Below are 25233 nucleotides of genomic sequence, written 5' to 3'. Positions count from 1 at the left end.
TCATGGGATCAGGTAATCCTATCTTCGGTGGTGTTCAATGGACTGAAGTTGCAATCCCGGACACTTGAGTAAAACTGAAAGCAAAAGATTCCTCAACCCACGAGGATTCCTCAACCCACGAGGATGTCCCGCCCCAGTGTGAGCAAGTATAAATAGAGGGCAGCCTGTTTACAGGTTTGTTGAGGGCAGAAAAAGTAAGGGGTAATTTGGTTCTTTTGGACTAGTTTTTTTTTAAATGTTGGATTTACTATTTCATTTGTTAATAGTCTTTATTTTTATATGTCAGGTAAGAAAGTTAATTTCATCCTGTGTTTCCGTTTGTTTTGCTGAATCGCGTAGATTATTTTGTATGATTTAAATTTTTGTATAATGAACCATTAAAATACACCCACAACCTGCAAATTTGTACCTCGCTATATTGTTGTAAATATCACTAGTATCAAAACTGATAATCAAACTATTTCATAGCGGTGGAAGTCATTAAATTGTCTAGAGGTACCTTTTTTAATATTTTCTCCCCCCCCCCCCCCCCCTCAAAAGTTTGTTAATGTTCAGCAATATTGGGTCAAATTTGAGGGCCCGCCGTTAATCTGTTAGGAATAGGTTTACGAGTTAGTTGCTAGAATCAGGATTAGTGTATACCGCTATTTGCCTCATGATCCCCGGCCTTTCGAAGAAGCAATTGAAGCCAGCTAGTGTTTGGACTTGTCAGTGATGAGGTGCATAACTCCGTGTAGATGTAAGGCTGTCTTTCTAACATTTGGTGGTGTGCTTATTGTGGTCGTCCTGAGAAATCCGAGGACCCTGCTTGTTGTCTGAAAGCGCTAATAATTTCTAAAATAAAAATACCTAGAAAAACTCAGCTGGTCTGGCAGCATCTGCAGAGAGGAACACAGTTAATGTTTTGAGTCCATATGACTCTTCAACAGAACTAAGGAAAAATAGAAAAGAGGTGAAATATAAGCTGGTTTGGGGGTCGGTGGGACAAGTAGAGCTGGATAGAGGGCCAGTGATAGGTGGAGACAGACAAAAGGACAAGATGTTGAAGGTGGTGATATCTAAGGAATGTGCTAATTAAGGGTAGAAAGGACAAGCAAGGTACAGATACTCCTGGTGGGGGGGGGGTGAAGGGATCGAAATAGGCTAAAAGGTAGTGATAAAACAATGGATGGAAATACATTTAAAAATAATGGAAATAGGTGGGAAAAGAAAAATCTATATAAATTATTGGAGAGAAAAAAGGGGGAATCGGAAAGGGGGTAGGGATGAAGGAGAGAGTTAAAAGGACAGCACAGGAACAGGCCCTTTGGCCCTCCAAGCCTGCGCCGATCATATTGCCCGTCAGCTAAAATATTTTGCACTTCTGGGGTCCGTATTCTTCTATTCACATCCTATTCATGTATTTGTCAAGCTGCCTCTTAAACATCACTATCATACCTGCTTCCACCACCTCCTCTGGCAGTGAATTCCAGACACTCACTATCCTCTGCATAAAAAAAACTTGCCCCGCACATCTCCCCTATAGTTTTCTCCTCTCACCTTAAATCTATGTCCCCTAGTAATTGACTCTTCCACCCTGGGAAAAAGCTTCTGACTATCTACTCTGTCCATGCCACTCATAATTTTGTAAACTTCTATCAAGTCGCCTCTCAATCTCCGTCACTCTAGTGAGAATAATCCGAGTTTCTCCGATCTCTCCTCATAGCTAATAACCTCCAGGCCAGGCAGCATTCTGGTAAACCTCCTCTGCACCCTCTACAACGCCTCCATATCCTTCTGGTAATGTGGTGACCAGAATTGCATGCAATATTCCAAGTGTGGCCTAACCAAGGTTCTACACAGCTGCAGCATGATTTTCCCAGCTTTTATACTCAATACCCCTGCCAATGAAGGCAAGCATGCCATATACCTTTCTGACTACCTTATCCACCTGTGTTGCCACTTTCAGTGACCTGTGGACCTGTACACCCAGTTCCCTCTGCCCGTCAATGCACTTAAGGGTTCTGCCACTTACTGTCTAATTCCTGTCTGAATTAGACCTTCCAAAATGCATTACCTCGCATTTGTCCGGATTAAACTCCATCTGCCATTTCTCCGCCCAAGTCTCCAACTGATCTATATCCTGTTGTATCCTTTGACAACCCTCTTCACTATCTGCAACTCCTCCAACCTTGGTGTCGTCTGCAAACTTACTAATTAGCCCAGTTACATTTTCCTCAATCATTTATGTATACTACAAACAGCAAAGGTCCCAAAATTGATCCCTGCAGAACTCCACTAGTCATAGCTCTCCGTTCAGAAAAGCACCCTTCCACTGCTACCCTCTGTCTTCTATGACCAAGCCAATTCTATCCATCTTGCCAGCTCACCTCTGATCCTCTGCGACTTTACCTTCTGTACCCGTCTGCCATGAGGGACCTTGTCAAAGGCCTTACTGAATCCACGTATATAACACCCACTGCCCTTCCATTGTCGATCATCTTTGTCACTTCCTTGAAAAACTTGATCAAGTTAGTGAGACATCACCTCCCCTTCACAACCATGCTGCCTCTCACTAATACGCCCATTTGCTTCCAAATGGTAGTAAATCCTGTCATGAGGAATCTTCTCCAATAATTTCCCTACCACTGACGTAAGGCTCGCTGGCCTGTAATTTCCTGGATTATCCCTGCTACCTTTCTTAAACAATGGTACAACATTGGCCATTCTCCAGTCCTCTGGGACCTCACCCATAGCCAGTGAGGATACAAAGATTTCTGTCAAGGCTCCAGCAATCTCCTCCCTTGCCTCCCTCAGTACTTTGGGCTAGATCCCATCCGGCCCTGGGGACTTATCCACCTTAATATTCTTCAAGATGCCTAACACCTCTTTTTTGATCTCAACATGATCCAGGCTATCTACACAGACTTCCCTAGACAAATTGACCACTAAGTCCTTCTCTTTGGTGAATACTGATGAAAAGTATCCATTTAGTATCTCTCCCATTTCTTCTGTCTCCACACACAGGTTCCCACCTCTGTCCCTGAGTGGGCCTACCCTTTCCCTGGCTACCCTCTTGCTTTTTACATATGTATAAAAGGCCTTGGGATTTTCCTTAATCCTGGTTGCCAGTGACTTTTCATGACTCCTTGCTTCAGTTTCTTCCTACTTTCTTTATATTCTCCTCGGGCTTCATCTGTTCCCAGCCTTCTAGCCCTTACAGATGCTTCCTTTTTCTTTTTGACTAATGCGTGATCTAAAATTGTTGAACTCAATATTCAGTCCGGAAGGCTGTAAAATGCCTAGTCGGAAGATGAGGTGCTGTTCCTCCAGTTTGCGTTGAGCTTCACTGGAACAATGCAGCAAGCCAAGGACAGACATGTGGGCATGAGAGCAGGGTGGACTGTTGAAATGGCAAGTGACAGGGAGGTCTGGGTCATGCTTGCGGAGAGACCGAAGATGTTCTGCAAAGCAGTCACCCAGTCTGCGTTTGGTCTCTCCAATGTAGAGGAAACCGCATTGGGAGCAACAAATGCAGTAGACTAAATTGAGGGAAGTGCAAGTGAAATGCTGCTTCACTTGAAAGGAGTGTTTGGGCCTTTGGACAGTGAGCAGGAGGGAAGTAAACGAGCAGGTGCCGCACCCTCTGCGGTTGCATGGGAAAGTACCATGGGAGGGGGTTGAGGTGTAGGGGGTGATGGAGGAGTGGACCAGGGTGTCCCGTCCAAGGGCCCAAACACTCCTTTCAAGTGGAGCAGAATTTCACTTGTACTTCCCTCAATTTAGTCTACTGCATTTGTTGCTCCCAATGCGGTTTCCTCTACATCGGAGAGACCAAATGTAGACTGGGTGACCGCTTTGCAGAGCACCTTCGTTCTGTCCTTAAGCATGACCCAGAGCTCCCTGTTGCTTGCCATTTCAACACTCCACCCTGCTCTCATGTCCACATATCCATCCTTGGCCTGCTGCATTGTTCCAATGAAGCTCAATGCAAACTGGAGGAACAGCACTTCATCATCCGACTAGGCACTTTACAGCCTTCCGGACTGAATATTGAGTTCAACAATTTTAGATCATGAACTCTCTCCTCCATCCCCACCCACTTTCCGATTTCTCCCCCCCCCCCCCCCACTTTTTTTCCCAATAATTTATATATTTTCTTTTTCCACCTATTTCCATTATTTTTAAATGTATTCCATCCATTGTTTTATCTCTACCTTTTTAGCCTATTTTGATCCCTTCCCTTCACCCCACCCCACCCCCACTAGGGCTATCTGTACCTCGCTTGTCCTGCTTTTTTACCCTTAATTAGAACATTCCTTAGATAATTTCACCATCTTCAACAACTTTGTCCTTTTGTCTATGACATCTTTTGGTTATCTCCACCTGTCACTGGTCCTCTATCCAGCAATGCCCCCCAAAACCAGCTTATATTTCACATCTTCAATTTTTCCTTAGTTCTGTTGGAGTCATACGGACTCAATGTTAACTGTATTCCTCTCAGCAGATGCTCCCAGGCTGCTGAGTTTTTCCAGGTATTTTTACAACCTCCAATGTAGAGGAGACTGCATTGGGAGCAGCAAATGCAATAGACTAAATTGAGGGAAGTGCAAGTGAAATGCTGCTTCACTTGAAAGGAGTGTTTGGCCCTTAGACGGTGAGGAGGGGGGAAGTAAAGGGGCAGGTGTTGCACCTTCTGCTGTTACATGGGAAGGTGCTGTGGGAGGAGGTTAAGGTGTAGGGGGTGATGATTTGTTTTAATCATCCTTGAGATGTGGGGTTATTGGAGAAGCAAATATTTATTGTCTTACCCTCATTTCCCTTAAGATTATGGTGAGCCAGCTTCTTGAAACACTGTAGCCTGTGTGATGAAGGAACTTCCACAGTGATGGTAAGAGGGGTGTTCCAAGGTTTTGAAATAACAATGAAGGAATAATATTTTTCCCAAGTCAGGATCATGTTTGACTTGGAGGGAAACTTCCTTGTCCCTTTAGAAGATAAAGGTTATGGGTTTGGGAGGTGCTGTTAGGAGAAAAAAAAAACCTTAATGAGTTGCTGCAGTGCCCAAGTGGTGGAAGGAGTGAATGCTTAAGTGGGCTGCCTTGTCCTGGATGGCCTGGAGCTGCTTGTGTTGCTGGAGCTGCACTCATCCAGGCAAGTGGAAAGTATTCCATCACACTCCTGACTTCTACCTCGTAGGTGGTGGACATGCTTTGGGAGTCGGGAGGTGAGACACTTATTGCAGAATACCCAGCTTCTGACCTCCTCTTGTATGGTTGGCCTAGTTAAATCTCCAGTCAATGATAACCCCCAGGGATGTTGAAACCTTTCCTCCCAATACACCTGGGTTTTTACCTGACTTTTGTGCCTCTCCCACGTGATCACATGGTTTCAGGTGGAATGGGGAATATATGTATTGTGACATGTGATATCATTATTTGTGAGGGGCAGGTTGGATAGATCTGAGGGTCTTTATCTGTCATTGTTCCCAAATCAGGTTTTTCCTATGAAAAGTTTTTACCAAAAGGTAATTGTGACTTGATGCTCCTCACAACCTGAACTGACAATATACGTGTAGGTGTGTTGGCTTCTTTCTATCCTTGTAATATAAGAAAACGATGGGAGACTCAGTAGTATCAATATTGCTTTCTTGTAGGTTTGGCTGGAGAACGGTGAATTTCCAAGAGTGTTAATTTCCCAGGCATCTGCATTAAGGCTGCACTCTACTCCAATATGGTTGGATTTAAACCGGCAGATGTCCCTCCAACAAATTGTATAAAAGTTGTCGGTGCTGGTACCGCAGCCTGTGTAGCTGATCTTGTTACATTCCCTCTTGATACTACCAAAGTGAGATTGCAGGTAAAGTTTAATTTTTGTATGAGAATGATATGTGTTGGATCTCAACTCTGCTGTATTTATCAGCGACTTAGACGACGAGATAGTATGTTAATTGATTAAAGTTAAGGATACATAGTGAAAAGCATAGAGTATCTTGAGCACTGTTACAACCACCCCCCTCAAGGTGAGGTTCCCCAAAGCTGTTGATCCAGGTGCGAGCCCTCCATTTGTCACTATCTGGCTGGGACACCCTGAAACTGTCATGTCCTGGGTGTGGACAATTGAACTGGTTCCCTGTCTTACTCAGTGCCCCTCCTCCCCCTTTTTTGTCTGTTGGTCACAACAATTTTTAATCTAAAAAGGACCCCTTTCATGGATACCTTTTTCCCAGACCCAATCGTTCTGACTGAAGGAGCCAATTTGATTATACTTTTAATTCAAGAATGTGAGAGAGTTTATTAACTGCTAAAGGCAAGAAAGGATAAAACACACGCATATACGGTCATACAGGTTAAAAGAGCATGGCATCAGTTGCAATTAGAAATAGGATTACAGTTGATTCTGGTAGATAAATAGCTGGTTTCATGGTTCCAGTAGTGTTGAATTTGGTGGAGAGGGAGAGATTGGGATACCTGCAAAATGGCGGTTTGCAGGGGTACTGTGTGGGTCTGTTACTGAAGCAAACTTCCAGCACATGTTCTCTCATAGAACACCCACCAACAGGTACTGAGGCAGCATTTCAGCTCCCTTTTAACCCCTTTGCATATGCTAAGTGGGAAGCAAATTCACAAATCTCTTGATGAAGTGATGCCCATTTCCCAGTCTGTCCCATTGTCTCTGCTGAAGGGAGGAATTAGTTTCTGGGTGTCTTTCGAAGCACCTTGTCTGGCAACAGGGTGGGGTTTCATTACCTCTTAAGGAGTCACCCTGCAGCATTCCAGCCAGTGGCTTGTGTGCATCTTTTTAAAAACTCAACTCTACTTAGTATTAAGTAGAAAAGAAAATTGGGTGACTTTTTTTCCTGCTTCAATGAATTAAGGTGAAGAGGATGGTTGCCTATAGGTGAAGGTTGGAAACTACATTTTTTAAATAAAATGGTAATGAGTCAATTTTGTGAAGAATAGCTGAAAGCAAGTGTAAATTGGTGGGTAATCATAGCCTGAGATCTCTGAATCTGAACCTTATGACCAGTGGGGAAAAATGAAGCGGATATTTAGACACAGGTTATTTCTTACAGAAGAGAAAACAAGGTCTGGCCTTGGCATTGTATCTTAACTTTTTTAAAAAAAAAATCAGAAGCAATGTATTTTGAGTTGGCTGCACATCGGTTGGATATTGATGAAGGTTTAGATCTTCTGTTAAGCTTCATTGATAAAATTTAACAAGAAGGATGATCTATTAAATGCCTACAAGGCATAGTCAAAAGACAAAAACAAAAAAACTGCGGATGCTGGAAATCCAAAACAAAAACAGAATTACCTTCAAAAACTCAGCATGAAGGGCCATGAGGACTCAACGTCAATTCTTTACTTCTCCGCCAATGCTGCCAGACCTGAGTTTTTCCAGGTAATTCTGTTTTTGTTATAGTCAAAAGACAGATAGGCATTCCATAGAGGAATACATCAGACTTTAACAAACTGCAGAAATTAAATTTGGAAATTCCTTATTCAGTACTCTCTCTTAAATTGCTGGATTGTGGTAAGGTGTTTACATATGGATATGCTCCTAGTATTAGCTGAATTTGGTTCTCTGAAAAAGACACCCTTTTGAATAAAATACCTGCTGCTTTTGAGGGGGGGAGGAGAATATCCAGGGAATTAGTCATTTTCAGCAGCCTTGATAGTGCAAATGGGACATCTATGTTACAATGGAAGACTCAATTATGACATTTTGAGATTCCAATGTGAGGTGTCAGTACAACAGCAGAGTTACAGACAGGAGGAATGAGGATTAAGGCATTAGCAAATCTAGCAGGTAACAGGATTGGAGTAGCAATAATGGATGAATGAACCACAGGGAGTAGTTAATAGGTGCTCCAGACGTCACTAAAGTTCATTATACAATGAATTGCCCAAAGTAGAACAGGGATTTTGCAGCAACACATGACAGACTGATCATTATCTTCAATAACCAAATTCTGAGGGAATTGTACTAGCATTCATTGCATACTTCATTTAATTGTGCTGTTAAGTTGTGGTTGCACCAAGAGTGTGTGGATAGATTGATTAAAATGTGTAAATTCACTCTGGTTTGAAGTAAAAATCAGAGTATAAAAATTCTACTTTGTTTCAGTTTGAGCATGACAACACATCGAGCATGACAACACATCGAGGTTACTAACTATTCAATGCAAAATAGCTGGAGTAAGCCTGATGTGGTGTCTAGTGAGATACCCTTGCTGCTGAGCCAGCCTTCCATGCAAAAAAAAACAAATGAAATTGGATTTTTTTAAAAAAAAATTCAATTACAGGATGTGGTATTGCTGGCTAGGCCAGCATTTATTGCCCATTCCTATTGCCCTTGAGAAGGTGATAAGCTGTTGACTTGAACCACTGAATTCCATGTGGTGTAGGTACACCCACGGTGCTGTTAGGCAGGGAGTTCCAGGATTTTGACCTAGCAGCAATGAAGGAACAGTGATATAATTCCAAGTCAGAATGGTGAGTGGCTTGGAGGGGAACTTCAGTTGGTGGTGTTCCCATGTGCCTGCTGCCCTTGTCCTTCTAGGTGATAGTGGTTGTGGGTTTGGAAGGTGCTGTCCAAGGAGGCTTGGTGAGTTTATCATGGAAGCAATTTTGTTTTTGGGTAAACTGCAGATTCACTGACTTTCCAATCAGGGCATTATTGTACCCCCTTAAAGCCATTAACTCCCGCTCCTGAATGGAAAGGCATTAGGAACAGTTCCATGTGTTGCAGTTGGTCTGCACTGTGGCCACTAGCAAATGTGCAATTGACTCTGATGCCTTTCCATTCAGAGGCGCATGTGTGGCTGCAGAGCATCAAACCCCACCTTGTCTTTCTACTTTATTGGGGATAAATGCATTGAACTTGCAGTGCAAATTGCAAATATATAAAATGAGAATACTATATGCTGGTTTGCGTAACAGTCATCTGAAGTGAGTTGGTAAGGTTTTGTGGAGGGAATTCCCAGTTAGCTCAGTTGGTAATTAATGGGGCTCTTAGCTCAAAGTTTTGGTTTTGACCCCCACTTTGGGTGTTAGTTTTTTTACTTAACTAATTTTTTGGTAAATAATAATTGTACAAAATGGATCAAATCTTTTTGATAGCATCTGCAATAAGTCCTAATTTTTTTTAAAAAAAAAAGCAATATCCTGATGTATCTAAGAAGTTTAATAATAACGGCTGACAAATGAACAGAACGTTTTGGGGAACAATCAATCCCAACATATTCTGTTTAAAAAAGCAATGCTAGAAATCTGGAATGAAAGCTAAGGTGCTGCAAAAACTCAACAGGTCTGGCAACATCTATAGAGTGTGTTTTGAGTCCAATATGACTCCTCTTTGGAAATGGAGAGAGGTAGAAGTGTAATGGCAAAAGCAAAAAACTGCGGATGCTGGAAATCCGTACGGACTTGAAACGTTAACTGTATTCCTCTCAGCAGATGCTGTCAGACCTGAGTTTTTCCAGGTATTTTTATTTTTGTTTTAGAAGCATAATGGGTTTTGTGCTGCTGTAAAAGGAGAAGGGCAGGTGGAGCAAAATAGGTCAGGGATAAGATAGAGGGCAGGAGAGATTAAATAACAAAGATGTAATGATATACGAGTGGCCAAAGCTTTAGACTTTTAATACTGAGTTGGTGTTGATGATAGAATAAAGGTCAGCACTATCTGAAAGCAAAAACATGAACAAGAGACACTGGCACTTTTGGGGGTGGGGGAATTCAAAATGGAGGACAGTTCATGGTCTGACTGCTGAGTCCAGAAGGCTGTAAAGTACCTAATTGGAAGATAAGGTGCTGGTCCTCCTAGAATTCTGGTTTAATTTAGTCCCTCTTATCAGGTTTCAGTATCTCAAAATTGAGGCTGTCTAATTTCAAATGATGAAGCCACAGACTTGATTCATTGATGCTGTATCTACATGTGCAGGAAGTACTCCCCCTAATGTCGTGACATTAGTAAAGACTGGTTTTGTTAGGCTGACATTTCTAATCAGAATATTAAAGAAGTGTTAATGGTATCAGTAATAAGGATTGTGGGGGGAAATTATCTTAAACTAAAATTGACAAGGGTGAGCAAGTTGTCTCAGATTTTAATCTTATTAAAGGACATGGTGTGGTGGTGGTTGAATATACAAGGCTTCTCATAGTGAAATAAATAGTGGCAGAGGATGCCACCATGTCTCATTGCAAGTCTTGCATTGTCATGAAACTTAATAGCCATGGATTTAAAGTTGAGGCAAGGACAGCTTTTCAATTTGAATTTTATAGATTTGTAATTGATTTGGTCTTTCTACGGTAATACATAGTAAGGATAAAAGATTGTAGGAAGTTACAGAAAATCATGGAAAAATGGGTAGGGGAGTGGACTAAGAACTGACTGACAGTTGGGGATAGGGAACAAGGAGGTGTGGGGGAGGAATTTGCTATTGATGTGTAAAAATTCAAACATTATCATTATGAACACAGCTGAAAGTCCTTTTAGCAATTGACTCTTAAGAAATAGTGCATTGATCAATGAGATGCTCATTAAGATCTTGCCAAACAACTGCCCTGACATGGATAATCCATGCAAAGATATTTGCTTTGGATCATTATTGGTCTATAGGAGTAATTCCCAAAATACCTTCCATGCTGTGTGATAGTCCCCTGGTCCTAGAAAGCACTACAATCTCTTTCTGCACACTTCAATGCTTTATGTGCAGGGAGAATGGCATTCATCAAGGCAGAAGATTGAGCTCTGGAAGGCATTGCATAGAACTGTCTGAGATGTACTTTAATCCTGGGGGTTTGGTGTACTGTAGAAGAGGCTCAGAATGGAAAGACTGTAAGAGACCATAAGATATAAGAATAGAAATTAGGCCCTTTGGCCCATCGAGTCTGCTCCTCCATTCAATCATGGCTATAAGTTTCTCAACCCCATTCTCCTGCCTTCTCCCTGTAACCTTTGATCCCCTTACCAATCAAGAACCTATCTATCTCGGTCTTAAATACACTCAATGACCTGGCCTCCACAGCCTTCTGTGGCAATGAATTCCATAGATTCACCACTCTCTGGCTAAAGAAGTTTCTCCTCATCTCTGTTCTAAAAGGTCTTCCCTTTATTCTGAGGCTGTGCCCTCAGGTCCTGGTCTCTCCTACTAATGGAAACATCTTCCCCACGTCCACTCTATCCAGGCCTTTCAGTATTCTGTAATTTTCAATCAGATCCCCCCTCATCCTTCTAAACTCCATTGAGTATGAACCCAGAATCCTCAAACGTTCCTCATATGTTAAGCCTTTCATTCCTGGGATCGTTCTCGTGAACCACCTCTGGACCTGTCCAAGGCCAGCACATCCTTCTTACGGGGCCCAAAATTGCTCACAATATTCTAAATGTGGTCTGACCAGAGCCTTATAGAGCCTCAGCAGCACATCCCTGCTTTTATATTCTAGTCCTCTTGAAATAAATGCCAACATTGCATTTGCCTTCCTAACTACTGACTCAACCTGCAAATTAACCTTAAGAGAATCCTGGACTAGGACTCCCAAGTCCCTTTGCACTCCAGATTTCTGAATTCTCTTCCCATTTAGAAAATAGTCTATGCCTCTATTCTTCCTACCAAAGTGCATGACCTCACACTTGCCCACGTTGTATTCCATCTGCCACTTTGCCCATTTTCCGAACTTGTCCAAATGCTTCTGCAGTCTCCCGGCCTTCTCAATACCTGTTCCTCCACCTATCTTTTGTATCATCTGCAAACTTAGCCAGGATGCCCTCAGTTCCTTCATCTAGATCATTAATGTATAAAGTGAAAAGTTGTGGTCCCAACACTGACCCCTGCGGAACTCCACTAGTTACCGGCTGCCATCCTGAGAAGGACCCCCTTATCCCCACTCTCTGCCTCTGCCAGACAGCCAATCTTCTATCCATGCTAGTACCTTGCCTCTAACACCATGAGCAGCCTCCTGTGCGGCACCTTGTCAAAGGCCTTCTGGAAGTTCATCATCAGACCCCAAAATATTATATTAATTTTAAGTTACTGAAGTTTTTGCAACGAGTTACACTGCCCCTTTAATGGGCTGTTAATTTAATTTGTTTTGTTGGTTTGCTAGTGTTACAAAGGGTGGTTAGGGGAGGAGGCAGACAATATAATCTGTAAATTAAATCTAGTATTGAGTAAAAAAAATTGGTATCTGTTTTCTGATCTTACCATTTGACTTCAGAATGAATTAACAGAGCCACTTGTAGTTTACCAATGACAAAGATGGGTAGCATTGTAAGCGGTGTAGAGGAAAGTATAACATTGCAAAGAAAGGTGAATAATCAAATGAACTTCAACATAGTTAAATGTGACACCTTCCATTTTGGACCTAAACTGGATAGGGAAGGTACTTTTTTTAAATGAGTGGAAAGATATAGGGATGGAATCCCTGTGCTTATAACCTAAAACAACAGAATAGCCACAAATGATGGGGTGGAGAGTGGGAGCTGTACAGGAACCTGAATTTGGCAGAACACTCAGTTCTTGGAGCACTGGAGAATGTTAGAGACTGAGGTTTTGAACATGCGAAATGACTTTAAATTTGGAGTATTGGAGGCCAATTATAGGTTAGCAAGCCCAAGCTTGATGGGTGACCAAGACATCAGACCAAGCCTTTTGGATGAGTTTTATGTTTTAGAGCATGGGAGGCTGGCAATGTGAACAGTGGAATAGTCAAGAATGGAAGCAACAAAAGTTTGGATGAGAGTTCAGCAGATAAGCTGAGGCAAGAGCAGAAATGGGTGATGGAAAGGATATAAGAGCCGAAGCTCTGCTCAGGGTCAAAAAGGACACAAGTGGCAAGCTGCCACTGCCTCAGGCTGAAACTATGGAGGATGATGGAATTGAGGGTGTGGAGTTTGTGGCAGGTCCAAAGGCAATGTTTTCAGCCTTTCTGATATTTAGTTAGACAGAATTGTAGCTCATCCACAACCAGAAGCCTGTAGATGGGCAGAGGTCAACAGTGTGATGTAAAACTTGATGCTAATAACGTTGAGGGATGGGCAGTATGAATGAGGGTTGCTGAGGCAAAAGTGGAGATGGGTTATGTTATGGAGAAATGGGAATCCAGTGACAATAGTGAGGGAATGAATAGAAGTTTTTTCAGGAGATTCTCTGGCTATAACTGGAGAGGTAAGAGTGGAACCAGATCAGTGCCATTCAACTGGACAATGCAAAAGATGTTGTAGCATGATGTGGTCAATAGTATTAAAGGTTGTAGAGAGATTGAGAAGGATAATGCACCATGATCATAGTCATGAGTGACACAATTTGTGCTATGATTAGAGCCTTTTCAGTGCTGTGGTAGGGACAGAAACTTAGTTGTGGAAAATGAGCACCATTCTGGGAGATGGCAATATGTTTAAGTAATTTGGAGAGGAAATAGGGCAGTAGCTTACATGGTCAGAGGTGATGAAAAGTGGCTGCTATTTTTGAGGATGAGGTGATGGCAAATTTGAGCAGGACAGTATGAGAGCTATTTACAATGTCATCCAACACAGGCTAGGAGAGACATTTTGAAAATTAATTTAGTGGGAATAGGTTTGAGAGGAGGAAGTGTGCCCTGTAGATAAGAATAATTTGAGGGGGCATGAAGGGATTTTAGGAGAGAAACTAAAATGGGGAGTTCAGAGCTATAGTGAAGGGGCAACTTGGCTTGGGAAGGGAGGGGGTGATAGAGGCAGCTGAAGTGATGGACTTCTATTACTAAAATTGAAACCTCGAGCTCCTCATGGGGGTGAAGTATTGGTGGAGCAAGGAAGCTGGAGGTTATTCCAATGTTCTGGAGTAAACAGGTTTGACATGAGAGCAGACCCTGTAGTGCTTGGTGTTGCCTAGTCAGATCTGGCAGTGAATCACTTAAACCAGTTGTACAATATGTCTGAGGGGTTTCAATTTTAATGATGGGGAATTTCATTAATTGTCAGTAGTTCCTTGGTATCAAGGATGGTGCCCATCAGGCTTGGTGAGACTTCAGATGACTGAAGCCCAATTCTGGATCCACATGTTCTACTGCATTGGGGGCATGTTGTGCAGGGGAGTGGAAATTGCAGCCCTGGGTTGGCTCCCTTCTCCTTCCTCTGCTGCTGCCATTCTGCCTCTGTTGTGTTGCTGAGTCTCAAGTGGCTTGTGCCTTGATGGACCAGGTGGTGCCCTGCTGAATGATCGGTAGCATTCTCCTTCCCAGTCAGTGGTGTTAATGCCTCTGTGCTTTAGGACAACCTTGAGCATGTCTTTGTACCTTTCCCTTCGGCTGCCCTTTTGAGCATTGGCCAGTGGAGAGCTGTGTAGAGAACCTGCTGAGGGGAAATGTATTTTCGGCCATCCAGATGCAATGGCCTGTTCCTTGGAGTTGTTTCTGCAGGAGAAGGGCTTCAATGTTGATGGACACAGTTTCATGGAAGATGCTCGCATTAGCCTGGCAGCTCTCCCGTTTGATCCAAGTTTTTGAATGTGGAAGGGACAGGTCAAGGGCTATAAGGAAGGAAATGCTTATGAATTGAAGAAATGTGTTGTAACTCTTTCGAGTATAACTCTTTCCATCTGTTCCTACTCAGATGAAGTTACATTGTTTCATAGTTTGCCATTGTGAGATTTGAACTCTTGATCTTGGGGTTACAAGCCCAGTACCATAACCACTTGGCTATTTAGGCCAAGCTCAAGAAATGTGTTGTATTATTGCAGACTTCAGATAAAGCAAAACAAGGGGGCTTTTACTTCTAAGACACTTGAGAACACACTACATACTTGAGGTGATATAGGAACTTAATTTTCCTGTCCAAAGGTATGACTTGGCTTTTCTAAAAGTTTAAAAGCTCTTTTGGCACTGTAGGATGATGCACGAAAAAGGAAACTGGACTATTAGACATCCTTAAGCAGAATAAAATGGGGGGGGGGGGGGTAAGTTGGCTCAATTGAGGCAAATTTCACTCTCCTTTATTAGGATCACTGCAGAGGCTGCTTTTTTTTTTTAAAAACAAATCCCCATGACGCTGACAGAAATGACCAAAGGACAAGATTTCATTCTTTAAGGCTTTCACTGTAACAAACTAAAATCAAGGTGGATTAAACATTAACAGGCAACTAATAAATCAAACTGAAGACAAAGTTTTGCATTAACTAAGGCAACCAGAATATGCTTCATGAAGCTTATTGTGCACCACAATACTGGCAGATATAAAAAGGAATTGTCTGTCGCTCCCAGCTCTCTAGCAGAGGTTCACCACTTCCTGCCATGCCAGATTGTTGAAGGACATTGGAAGTCTCAATTGGAATGCCATTGCTAGAAGGGAAGTGTCATGTGATCTAGTCTTCGTTTCACTGTGGCCTGTGAGCAGAACGCAGTACACACAGCTCTGCTACTGATGTCTTTAAGCTTTCTACCTTTTGTATAAATGTTCCTAGGTGCCTAGTCTTAAGTTAACCCACAAGTGTTTACAGAATCGGAGTGATTAGTGTCTTTTATAAAAACACAGTTCCACCCTGCCTGAGTTTTCCTGATCCAATTATCACCAGCAAGACACACCTCGATGAATCCACCTCTTCCCTCTGATCACGGCAGTCCTGACAATCCAGAATTCCAGAGATTCCTGTATCCAAGCCCTTCAGAAAGTTTAGTTGGTTCTGGTAAAATAGTTTTCCCCATTTCCTACAGAAGAGCAGATCTGGTCCTGGGAGTTCCAATTTTCTCCTCCCTGCTGTTTGGCAGCAGCTTTTCCTGTTCTGTGACCTTCTAAGCAAGATGCTGTAAACTGCAACTCGACACCTAAGGCTTTCAACTTTGTTTGTTTTTTCCCTTTGGTTCCCATCCCCATGGCAGCCTGAAGTCACATGGGCACTTCTCCTAACTGAGATGTTTACCAGGAATTCACCCCTTGACCTATTGGTGTTAAAGGGACATTTTAAAACATCCTCTTACAAGTTGAGCATTTGTGACTGATTATCCTTTTTGTCTATAACTCACTGCAATATTCCTATTAAGCATCTTAAATTGTACCTCATCAAATTTAAAAACAAGTTAATGTAGATATATTTCTTTCTCTTTCCTGTCAGGACAGCATGGTATAGTAACCATCTGTATGTATAATCATTGTGCTATATATTCCACTTTGACTAGTGGTCTGACAAGAACCTGATGTTTTCTACCCAAAATATCCATTCTGCCTCTGGTTATGGAGGGTGGGGTTAATACTGGGATCAGTTACCTTTTTGGATAAGGTCTGGAGTCTTTCAAAAGATCTTCGCAGTCCTGAGAGGTCTCAGCTAGAGTAATTGGATTGAAGCCAAGTGTGGATGGAATATCTCCCAAGCAGGAAAAAAAACAGGGTTTCTAGCTTAAATTTTGGCTCCTTGTTGGCATTGACCAGCTCGCTGTCTTTAGCCTGATTTGGGCACTGGATTTTTATCGTTCAGGGCTGCCCCCTGTCACAGAATGGTCATTGGTGTGTTCTCCACACTGCCAGGTGATCTTGAATAGGAACTGAAAGATCTTGTCAAGTAAGTGTGGCTGCTTGATACAGAAATCATGCAGCATCACATTGGATTGTGGGGCCTTGGTGCACACTGAACTCTCTTCAGTTGTGCTGCTATGCAAAGCAAACAGTAATAGGAAGTGACAGTGGCTTGATTGAAATTGGTAACTGAGATCATAGAAATCTTAATTGTGAAACTCTGAATTAAGGTTAATCAAAATTGAATCCTGTTCATAATGCACAGATTCAAGGGGAATCCAAATCTGTCAACAGTGTGACTTCTCCAAAGTATAAAGGTGTCTTTGGTACCATGGTTACAATTGTGAAGACTGAAGGAGCGAAAAGTCTCTACAATGGCTTGGTGGCTGGTCTTCAACGTCAGATGAGCTTCGCATCAGTGCGTATTGGGCTTTATGATTCTGTCAAACAGTTCTACACCAATGGATCTGACAGTAAGTATCTGCAGGATGGTGTGTAATATATTCAAATTTGTGTAGTAAAGTGGCAGCCTTCTGGCTCTACAATGACAGTGGTCAACTGTGTTGAGTATCATGTGCTGTGGCTGTGGCCCCACTCTGGCATGGCAGTCTCTGCCACGTTTCCTGCTGAGAAGGTGCACAATTCGTTAGCCTCTTTGTTTTCTGAGTCCCCTTAACCAGCTGAGCTTTTCATTCCTGCTCTCCTCTTCCAATGCCCCTCCACAGGTCATGGCCATCAGTGACTGTCTCCCCCAGTCTTCAGAGTTGATGTTAATGTATCAGCCATCTTCATATCTCCCTTGCAATGGTGGGATGGATGCCCAGGAGTTTGTGGCCCTGTGGTCAATTCACTCTCTACAGAAGGTCTTCAATGAATATGGGCGAGCAAGTAAGAGTGTACGCTAATGGAATTAGCACGTTCCGAGACCTTTGAGTTGGTGGCCTTTGTTCTGCCAAGAGATGTTAAGGATACATCTGAGATAGCAAATGTGGAAACTTCTACCTAGTGTATGCTGTCCAGGCCTCACCATTGTAGAGGGTGCTGAGGATGCAGGCTTTTGGACTCTGTTAGATCTGTCAAGTTGCTGTTGTGCCACTCTTGTTATTCAGCTTGGACAATACAGCTGCAGCTTTTTGTGATGCATCTTGATTTCAGGAATAAGACAAATTTGAGGGTAGAACCTAGATATGGGAATCTATCAAAATACTCCAGTATCACATTCAGTGCTGATAGTGGTACAGCAACATCCTGGGCCATGACATTTTGTTTCCCTGATACTGATGGTCAGATCAAACTTCAATCATGAATGGGTCTGTCCATTTGCTGCTGAAGGTGTTCCTCAGTGTGGAATGTTAGTGTGACATCATTAGCATAAAGCAACTCTGAGGACTTGGCACAGATTTGTCTTGGATCTTGGGCATGCAAGGCTCAACAGCTTTTGTCACTTCTGGTATGTAGGTAGATGGTCTCTAGATGAACTGAAGACACATGACCAGCAGCAAATAGAAGAATATACCAAAGAGTGTTTGTGTCTGAACACAACCCTGTTTGAGCCTACTGCAGGCCTTGAAGTGTTCCAGTGTTGCCCCTCATAGATGAGCTTGCCCATGTTCTCAAGGAATGTGGAGATCCAGTTGTGCAGCCTTGGCAGGCATACAATTTTCTCCAGTTTAAATAGACCACCTCTGTTCATATGTTTGAATGTGTTGGTGAGCTTGATGACTGACTGTGTAATAGATAATGGTCTCCTGGTTCACAGCATTTCTCTTGCATCTGTCAGATTGAGAAGATCATGTCAATTGTAGATCTTCCCACAGAGTTTGAGTAGATGTATTCAGCCAGGATCCACAGGCTGACCATGGTAACCTGGGCAAATACTTTTCCTCATGATGCTCAGCAGGGAGATACCTCCATTGTTGCAGTCACACTCATCCTTGCACAAGGTCACAATCTTTGCATCTCACACATCCTGGGGTGCTGCTCCCTCCCTCCAACAGACAAAAGTTCATGTTGCTGGCTTCTGGTGCTTGAATTCAGGTAGTATAGCAACAGCACCTGGAGCTTTGCCCATGGCAAGCCAGTCAATAGCTTTGCTAAGCTGCTACTCCTCTGTTTGATATCCAACTCTGGCATGACTAGCAGGTTTTCTACGGTGTCTAGAACTTGCTCAGAGACTGTTCTAGAGTACAACTCTAGGTTGTTCCACCCATCTGTCCAACTGTTTACTGAGTTCGAAAGAATGAGGGGGCATCTTATTGAGACATAAGATCTTGAGGGGATTTGATAGGGCAGATATCTGGGAGGATGTTTCCCCTTGTGGGAAAGACTAGAACCAGGGGACACAGTTTTAAGAGGTCTGCCATTTAAAATGAGAATTTTTTTCTTTCAACTGATCATTAGTGTTGGAATTCTCTTCCCCAGAGCAATGGAGGCTGGGTCACTGAATTCATTCAAGGCAGATTTTGATCAAAAGTTGAGTGTTATGGGGGGCGGGGGGCAAATGGCAAAGTGGAGTTGAGGCCACAAACCAGGTCATCCATGATCATCTTGAATGGTGGAGTAGGCTCAGGGCTTTGCTGCAAGGAACTTGCTACTCCCGATGATACAGCCCCCACCACCACCACCCCCACCCCCCAAACAAAAGATGGCCTGCTTCTAAATCCTTTGCTCCAGTTAGTGTTCTGCCTCCAACAATGGGAGGAGCCATTGTGTCCCACTAGGCAGCCCCCAAATAGTAAGATGCTAATCCATCACTGCCCACTTGCTCAGTGGGTGCTTAGGTGGGGCTGGGGGCTGTATCATTGGGAGTTGCAAGTTTCTTGTAGCAAAGCCTACACTTGCTATTCCCATGCCAGATGAACACTCAGCCTGGTCTCTTGTAGGGATGATCTACTTTTTAATGTTCAGTCGATCAAGTTCCTTGTTGATCACAGCTGTCTTGCACACTCAGCCAGCTCAGTCATCTGTCAGTCACATGCACATGGTCACACATGTTCTAGCTTGCCAATCTGTTGGCATCATTGTTTGCCTGGTGTGATGGGTTCCATCTATTCTCCAAACACCCATTGACTAGTCTGGTATGTCAGCATCTGACTAGTTAAGGGCTGCCCACCAACTTGAGGTGGCCAGTGGCTGAACAGTGGGATATGATGGCCCTTGCATTGTCAGAGATGGCCCACAGCATCTGCCCTGTACACCAGTCAAATCAAGTTGAAGGTAGTGATGTGTTAGAGCTGTGTAGTAAAATTGCCCTCCTTAAGACACATCTAGGCAAAATTTGAGACCCCAGGACTGACCAAACATCAGGTCATCATCTTCCCCTTCTACCCCACCTTCCCCCCCACCCCCCAAAAAAAAACTTTCATTCTCCCCAGTTAAGTCCAAAGGAATGCAAAGTACTATGTTTAGTTGCAGGAGTTGCCAGAAAAATGACATCTAGACATCTGTTTGCCTCTGCACCAGATTTTTTTTTCAGGGTTTACTCTTGGTTACCTCAGTTAAACTATGAGACAGTGGGGCTATTCATCCGTAACTGGGAGTTTGGAATACGAGCGACAGCATGCCCATATACCAGTGGGCCTGCGCACTGCATGTTTGGGGGCCAAACCACCTCTTGTTTCTCAAGTTTCCATGAGGAGGCACTGCTGCAGACTTGACAATGGAGATGCTATGTATTGACCAGGAGAGACTTGCACACTTTCACATTGCTGGTAGTTTGGGCTGAAAGTGAGAAGCAGACTAGCGCACAAGCAGACTAACTCTCTTCACCCACACTCTGGACTCATCACATTGACTTATGTGTTGGATGCAACGTATATAAAGTAGTAAACAGTGAGGAGGATAGGAACAGACTTCAGGAGGATGTAGACCATTGAAACAAATGGATATACAGATGAAATTTCATATAATGAAGTGAGATGATGCTTTTTGGAAGGAAAAGAAATAGAAATTAAATGGTGCAATTTTAAAGGATGTGCAGAAGCAGAGATGACAGGACAAGTTGATAAGGTGGTTAAAGTATACAAGATCACTGCCTTTATAAATACAGGCATTGAATAAAAAGCTACTGGTCAGGTCTCCAACAGTACTGTGGCCAATTTAGGGCATTGCACTTGAACAGTGTTGAAGTTTAAGAGGGTGCAGATCAGAATGGCAGCAGGGGTGAGGAACTTTGAGAGTTAAGTGGTGGGTTAGAGAAGTTGGAATTGCAGCCCCCCCATCCCTGGCCTTGGAGTAGAGAAAGTTTAAAGTGTTTAGATGTTCAAAATTGAGAAATTTTGATAGTCAATGGAAAGAAACGGTTTCATCTGAGGAGAGTCAGTAACCCAGAATTAGTCATTGGCAAAAAAAAATCTGGGGTGGTGAAAATGAGACAACATTTTAAACAAACACTATCTGGAATGTGCACCCTGAAAAGGTGGTGAAAGCAGAATCGGTAGTGAATTCAAAAGGGAGTTGGATATATTCTTGAAAGAGAAATTTACAAGGCTATGGGGAGAGTGGGACTATTTGAATAACTTTCTTTTTTTAGCACAGAGCCAGCACTGACACTCAGCCACCTGACTTCCAGTGAAGTGAGATTCTACAATTCCAAACTACAACCCTGCATCTGTCCTCCATGCAAGCAAATTGTTCTGATACATTCACCCACTCTGTTCCATATTTATTCACAACCCCTTTATTCCTTTGTGCTCTTATCCAATCTTTGAATGTTGACAGTTTTTGCTTGACTGACCCCAAAAGTGATTTTTCACATCCACCATTCTCTACACTAATTTCTTCACCTTTTTTTTCCCCCTCTAGCCATTACCATTGGTAGTCGTTTGCTTGCTGGATGTACAACTGGAGGTATGGCAGTCATCATGGCACAGCCAACAGATGTGGTGAAAGTAAGGTTTCAAGCACAATTAAACCTAACTGGTGTGAATAAGAGATACAGTGGGACTATCGATGCCTACAGAAAAATTGCTAAGGAGGAAGGACTTTCAGGATTATGGAAAGGTCTGTAACGGTCATCGATAATTATCAAATTTTTGAATTGATTTGAATGAACTATTGAGTCTAGCATTAATGACTGGTCTATATTTCACAGAATTATCTATGTGGAGGATAGTTGTTGTATACAGCACTGGGATGATTAAAGTGGGAGCTCTATTTGGGGCCCATTATTGGTGTATACTGATCACAAAATTTGCAGAATGGGAACAAGTCATGGATTTAAAACACACCAGACTTCCTAAATAGTGAGAGGCAAGTACTGTGGCTGCAGATGTTGGAAATCAAATAAAAGCAAGTGCTGGAGATCTCCTATATGGGTCTCCTTGGATAATGTTTCACTACTAAGCTCATGGACAAATCACTTAGGTTCTTGGAAGACAATGTTTTTGACCATTTATAAAAGTGAAGCTTTGCAGTTTCATTTATATACAGTTAAGTGGCTGCTAAATACGATTTATAATAGGCTGAGAATTTAATAGTAAAGTCACACTACAAATTTCTACAGAATTGAAAGGGCCAATTCAGGTGCCTTTGCTTTCCAGGTACTTTGCCAAATATTGTTCGCAATTCTGTCGTCAACTGTTCAGAACTGGTGACTTATGATCTGATCAAGGATGCACTTATAAAGTATAACCTTATGACTGGTAAGTGTTGCACATTGACGAATATAAAGGCTGAAACTTAATAATTTTGTGCAATTAAAATGAGACTTTATTTGCAGATAACCTTCCATGTCACTTTTGTGCTGCTTTTGGTGCTGGATTCTGCACAACCATTATAGCTTCACCTGTCGATGTTGTGAAGACAAGATACATGAACTCTGCCCCTGGCCAATACAAAAGTGCCTTGAACTGTTCCTTTATCATGCTGACTGAGGAGGGTTTCACAGCTTTCTATAAAGGGTAATTTTAAAAAATATTTAATCCACATAGATATTGGGCAGGCTTTGGAATTGAAATCAGACATGTGAAAGTGTACATAGGACTTCACAACCAATTAAATTTACCAAGATAAAAGCAAAACACTGGATGCTGGAAATCCAAAACAAAAATACCTGGAAAAACTCAGCAGGTCTGACAGCATCTGCGGAGAGGAACACAGTTAACATTTCGAGTCTTCAACAGAACTATTGTCAGCCTCTCTTCTAATGGCAACTGAATGGAATTTTACTCCCCCCCCCCCCACCCACCCACCCACCCACCCACCCACCCACCCACCCACCACCACCAGCAGTGGCATTTTCCAGTCCCACTGTCAATGGACTTTTAAATGGCTTGCTGCATTTACTGCCCTGTCCCCACAATGGTGGGGCTGTAAAATTCTGTTCCGAGTCTTGTAGATGCTCATGCATACAGCAGCCTCTCTTGCTGTGACCGTTTTCTTTTGTTCTCTTTATCATCCCCATTTTATTCTTCAGTTGTGGGTTTTTTTCCCCCCCCCCCCACATACCAATGTCATCAGGTGGCCCACCTTGATCTCTCCTAACTTTCTCCTTGCTGGTCAGCTGTCTCTTGGCTCCTGTACCAACTCAAGTTGATGGTTTTCTTCCCTTGGGCTATCCTACGCCCCACATTCTAATGCTAGTCATCATTCATCAAGCCTTTTTCTGACTAGCACCCAATAACTAACTTGATTCATTCCTCCCAAGACTCAGGTTCTTGTTTCTCCAGCCTCCTGTTTGATTCACTTCAGGTAGTTTCTGCCCTTTGCATAGCATCTTTTACCTCCCCAACTCATAATGAGCAACCTCTCTGCTATCAGGCTACCAGTGTTTGAACTGTCACTGATTTTATCCCCCTTCACTTATTCAGGCCAAATCTGATGCCCTATTAAAACCAGGACTTTGCTTCTTCATAACTCACATTCCACACCCAATTGTTTATTTCCACATCGCAACCTTGTTTCTGAAAATTCGTGTTTCTAAGGGTAGATTTTGGTCAATTTTCTTTCTTGATTAATCACTGACGAATTTTATTTTGCAACAGGTTTATGCCGTCCTTCCTGCGCCTGGGGTCGTGGAATGTGGTGATGTTTGTCACTTATGAGCAGTTGAAACGTGCCATGATGCTGGTCAAGCAGTCCTGGGAATCTTCCTAATATTCTATATTTTATATTTGTAAATCATTTAAAGTTTATCATGTTTTATATCAAAGGGCATGGATTTCTTAAGCATTCTGTTCTAAAGGATGATAATATGTGCATATCGCTGGTCGATTTTGTAATGCACCAAATCTTGTTGCTGGCTTTATTTCTTAAATTGAGGTAGTTTTGTGAATATATATTTTTATAAGGTAAATAAAGGTCTTTTCTAATTTCACGTTCTGTTTTGGAACACCAGCAAACTAATGCTATCCTTTTCCTTCACACCTCCACTTCCTATATAACAAATGATTGGATTGTTAAGTTAAACTAACACAATGCAATATTGAGGGGTCATCTGCACAGTGTACTCTTCTGCACTTTATCCATTTTGACCATGGGGATTAATTTTTACAAAGCTTGATATAAAGACCATGTTGCTAAGCAGGGTTTGTTCAACATTTAAAACATTTTTTTGTTTTTGGTGTTGGTGTGCTTCAAAAGAAAATTCTAACTGGTCTTTAATTTAGTTGCTACTTCAAGTGAAAGTGAAAGCACATGTTGTAGAGATATGAGGGAGGTTTTTTCTTGGTAAAAATGTCATAGCTTTTAAAAACCTCCCTGCTGTAATGTGGTATGCCTATCTTTACTCCCTTTTTAAATTTGCATAAATTCAGATTCTTAAGTTTTTTTTTCACTCAGGTTGTTTTGTTTAATTTAAATGCAATTCTCACCATTGTAGTAAAGTGAGGATTTACATTTACATAGCACCTTTTTATGCCCACTGGACAGACAGGCAATAAACTATTTTTGAAGTGCTGTCAGTGTTTTAATTGAAGTAGGCTTGCTGGCTCTTTCACATTATGTTAGCTTGAGGGCCAGGTGTCTGTACTCCCCTAATAAGGCCATAAGAAGGTTTTAACCAGAGAGCATATAGAAAAATACTTCGAAGTGTGGACAAGATAACTTCAAGAGCATGCAATAAATACCAAATGTAATTACCTTTTCAACTTTTGGTTTCAAAACCCACAGCCCTCAGCAGAACAATAGTGTTTCCTTCAAGTTCAACTATAACCACTTCCTTCAAGTTCAACTATAACCACTTAAGATCACAGTAGAGGTGGCAGTGAGTAAAAAATTTAAAGCTACCATTTACTTTTGAGGCTTTACTGTGTCTAATTATACATGAGTCTGGTAAAGTTTGTGTCTTGTGTCTGTTTCCATAGCTAGTTTTTCCCAGAACAGGTCAATGAAGCTTAGTTACCCAGGAGCCTCTTCCCCTTCTTACCACCTGCCATAAGCATATTTGAAGGATTAGCAGGTTGATCAACTTATTTGGTTGTATTCTGTGTAGTCATCAAATCCTGGTGTGGGACTTAAGCCTGTAGTTTCTAGCTCAGGGGTAGGGACACTACCCACTGTGCCATGAGACTTCCAAAAGGTGCCATTACTCCTGCATAGTTAAAGAAATATTAATATGTGAATCTTGGTTTTCTTCCTACTAGAACTGGAGAACTACCTCCAACTGCATTGTGTAATTTGGGGGTCAGTATTGTCCAATGAATCTTTGAAACCCTCCAAGTTCCTCCTATTACTGACCATGAGACATGTAATGTAAGGATAAGTAACATTTGCCTTTTGAGCTTTTATTCCTCATGTAGTAATGAAATCCATTAATGCTGGATTTTT

At 42.3% G+C, this 25233-nt stretch overlaps 1 protein-coding gene across 3 annotated transcripts; it reads left to right on the top strand.

The window, feature by feature from the left end:
• The first annotated feature begins 162 nt into the window (after window positions 1-162).
• On the top strand, window positions 163-24363 carry LOC121284444 (mitochondrial uncoupling protein 2-like). 3 transcript variants are annotated; one of them, XM_041199913.1, is made up of 7 exons: window positions 163-286; window positions 5636-5838; window positions 16733-16940; window positions 21271-21468; window positions 22008-22109; window positions 22247-22367; window positions 23451-24363. In XM_041199913.1, the coding sequence occupies exons 2-7, from the start codon at window positions 5713-5715 to the stop codon at window positions 23560-23562; spliced, it is 867 nt and encodes a 288-aa protein (XP_041055847.1). In that variant the 5' UTR covers window positions 163-286; window positions 5636-5712; the 3' UTR covers window positions 23563-24363. The 3 variants fall into 3 exon arrangements, with proteins under 3 accessions (XP_041055847.1, XP_041055846.1, XP_041055848.1); XM_041199912.1 differs by having other exon boundaries at window positions 22187-22367; XM_041199914.1 differs by lacking the exon at window positions 22247-22367.
• Window positions 24364-25233: the final 870 nt, after the last annotated feature.

The sequence above is a fragment of the Carcharodon carcharias genome, chromosome 11 (assembly GCF_017639515.1).
Source record: "Carcharodon carcharias isolate sCarCar2 chromosome 11, sCarCar2.pri, whole genome shotgun sequence".
Taxonomy (NCBI): domain Eukaryota; kingdom Metazoa; phylum Chordata; class Chondrichthyes; order Lamniformes; family Lamnidae; genus Carcharodon; species Carcharodon carcharias.
This window is presented reverse-complemented; position numbering and strand designations above follow the sequence as displayed.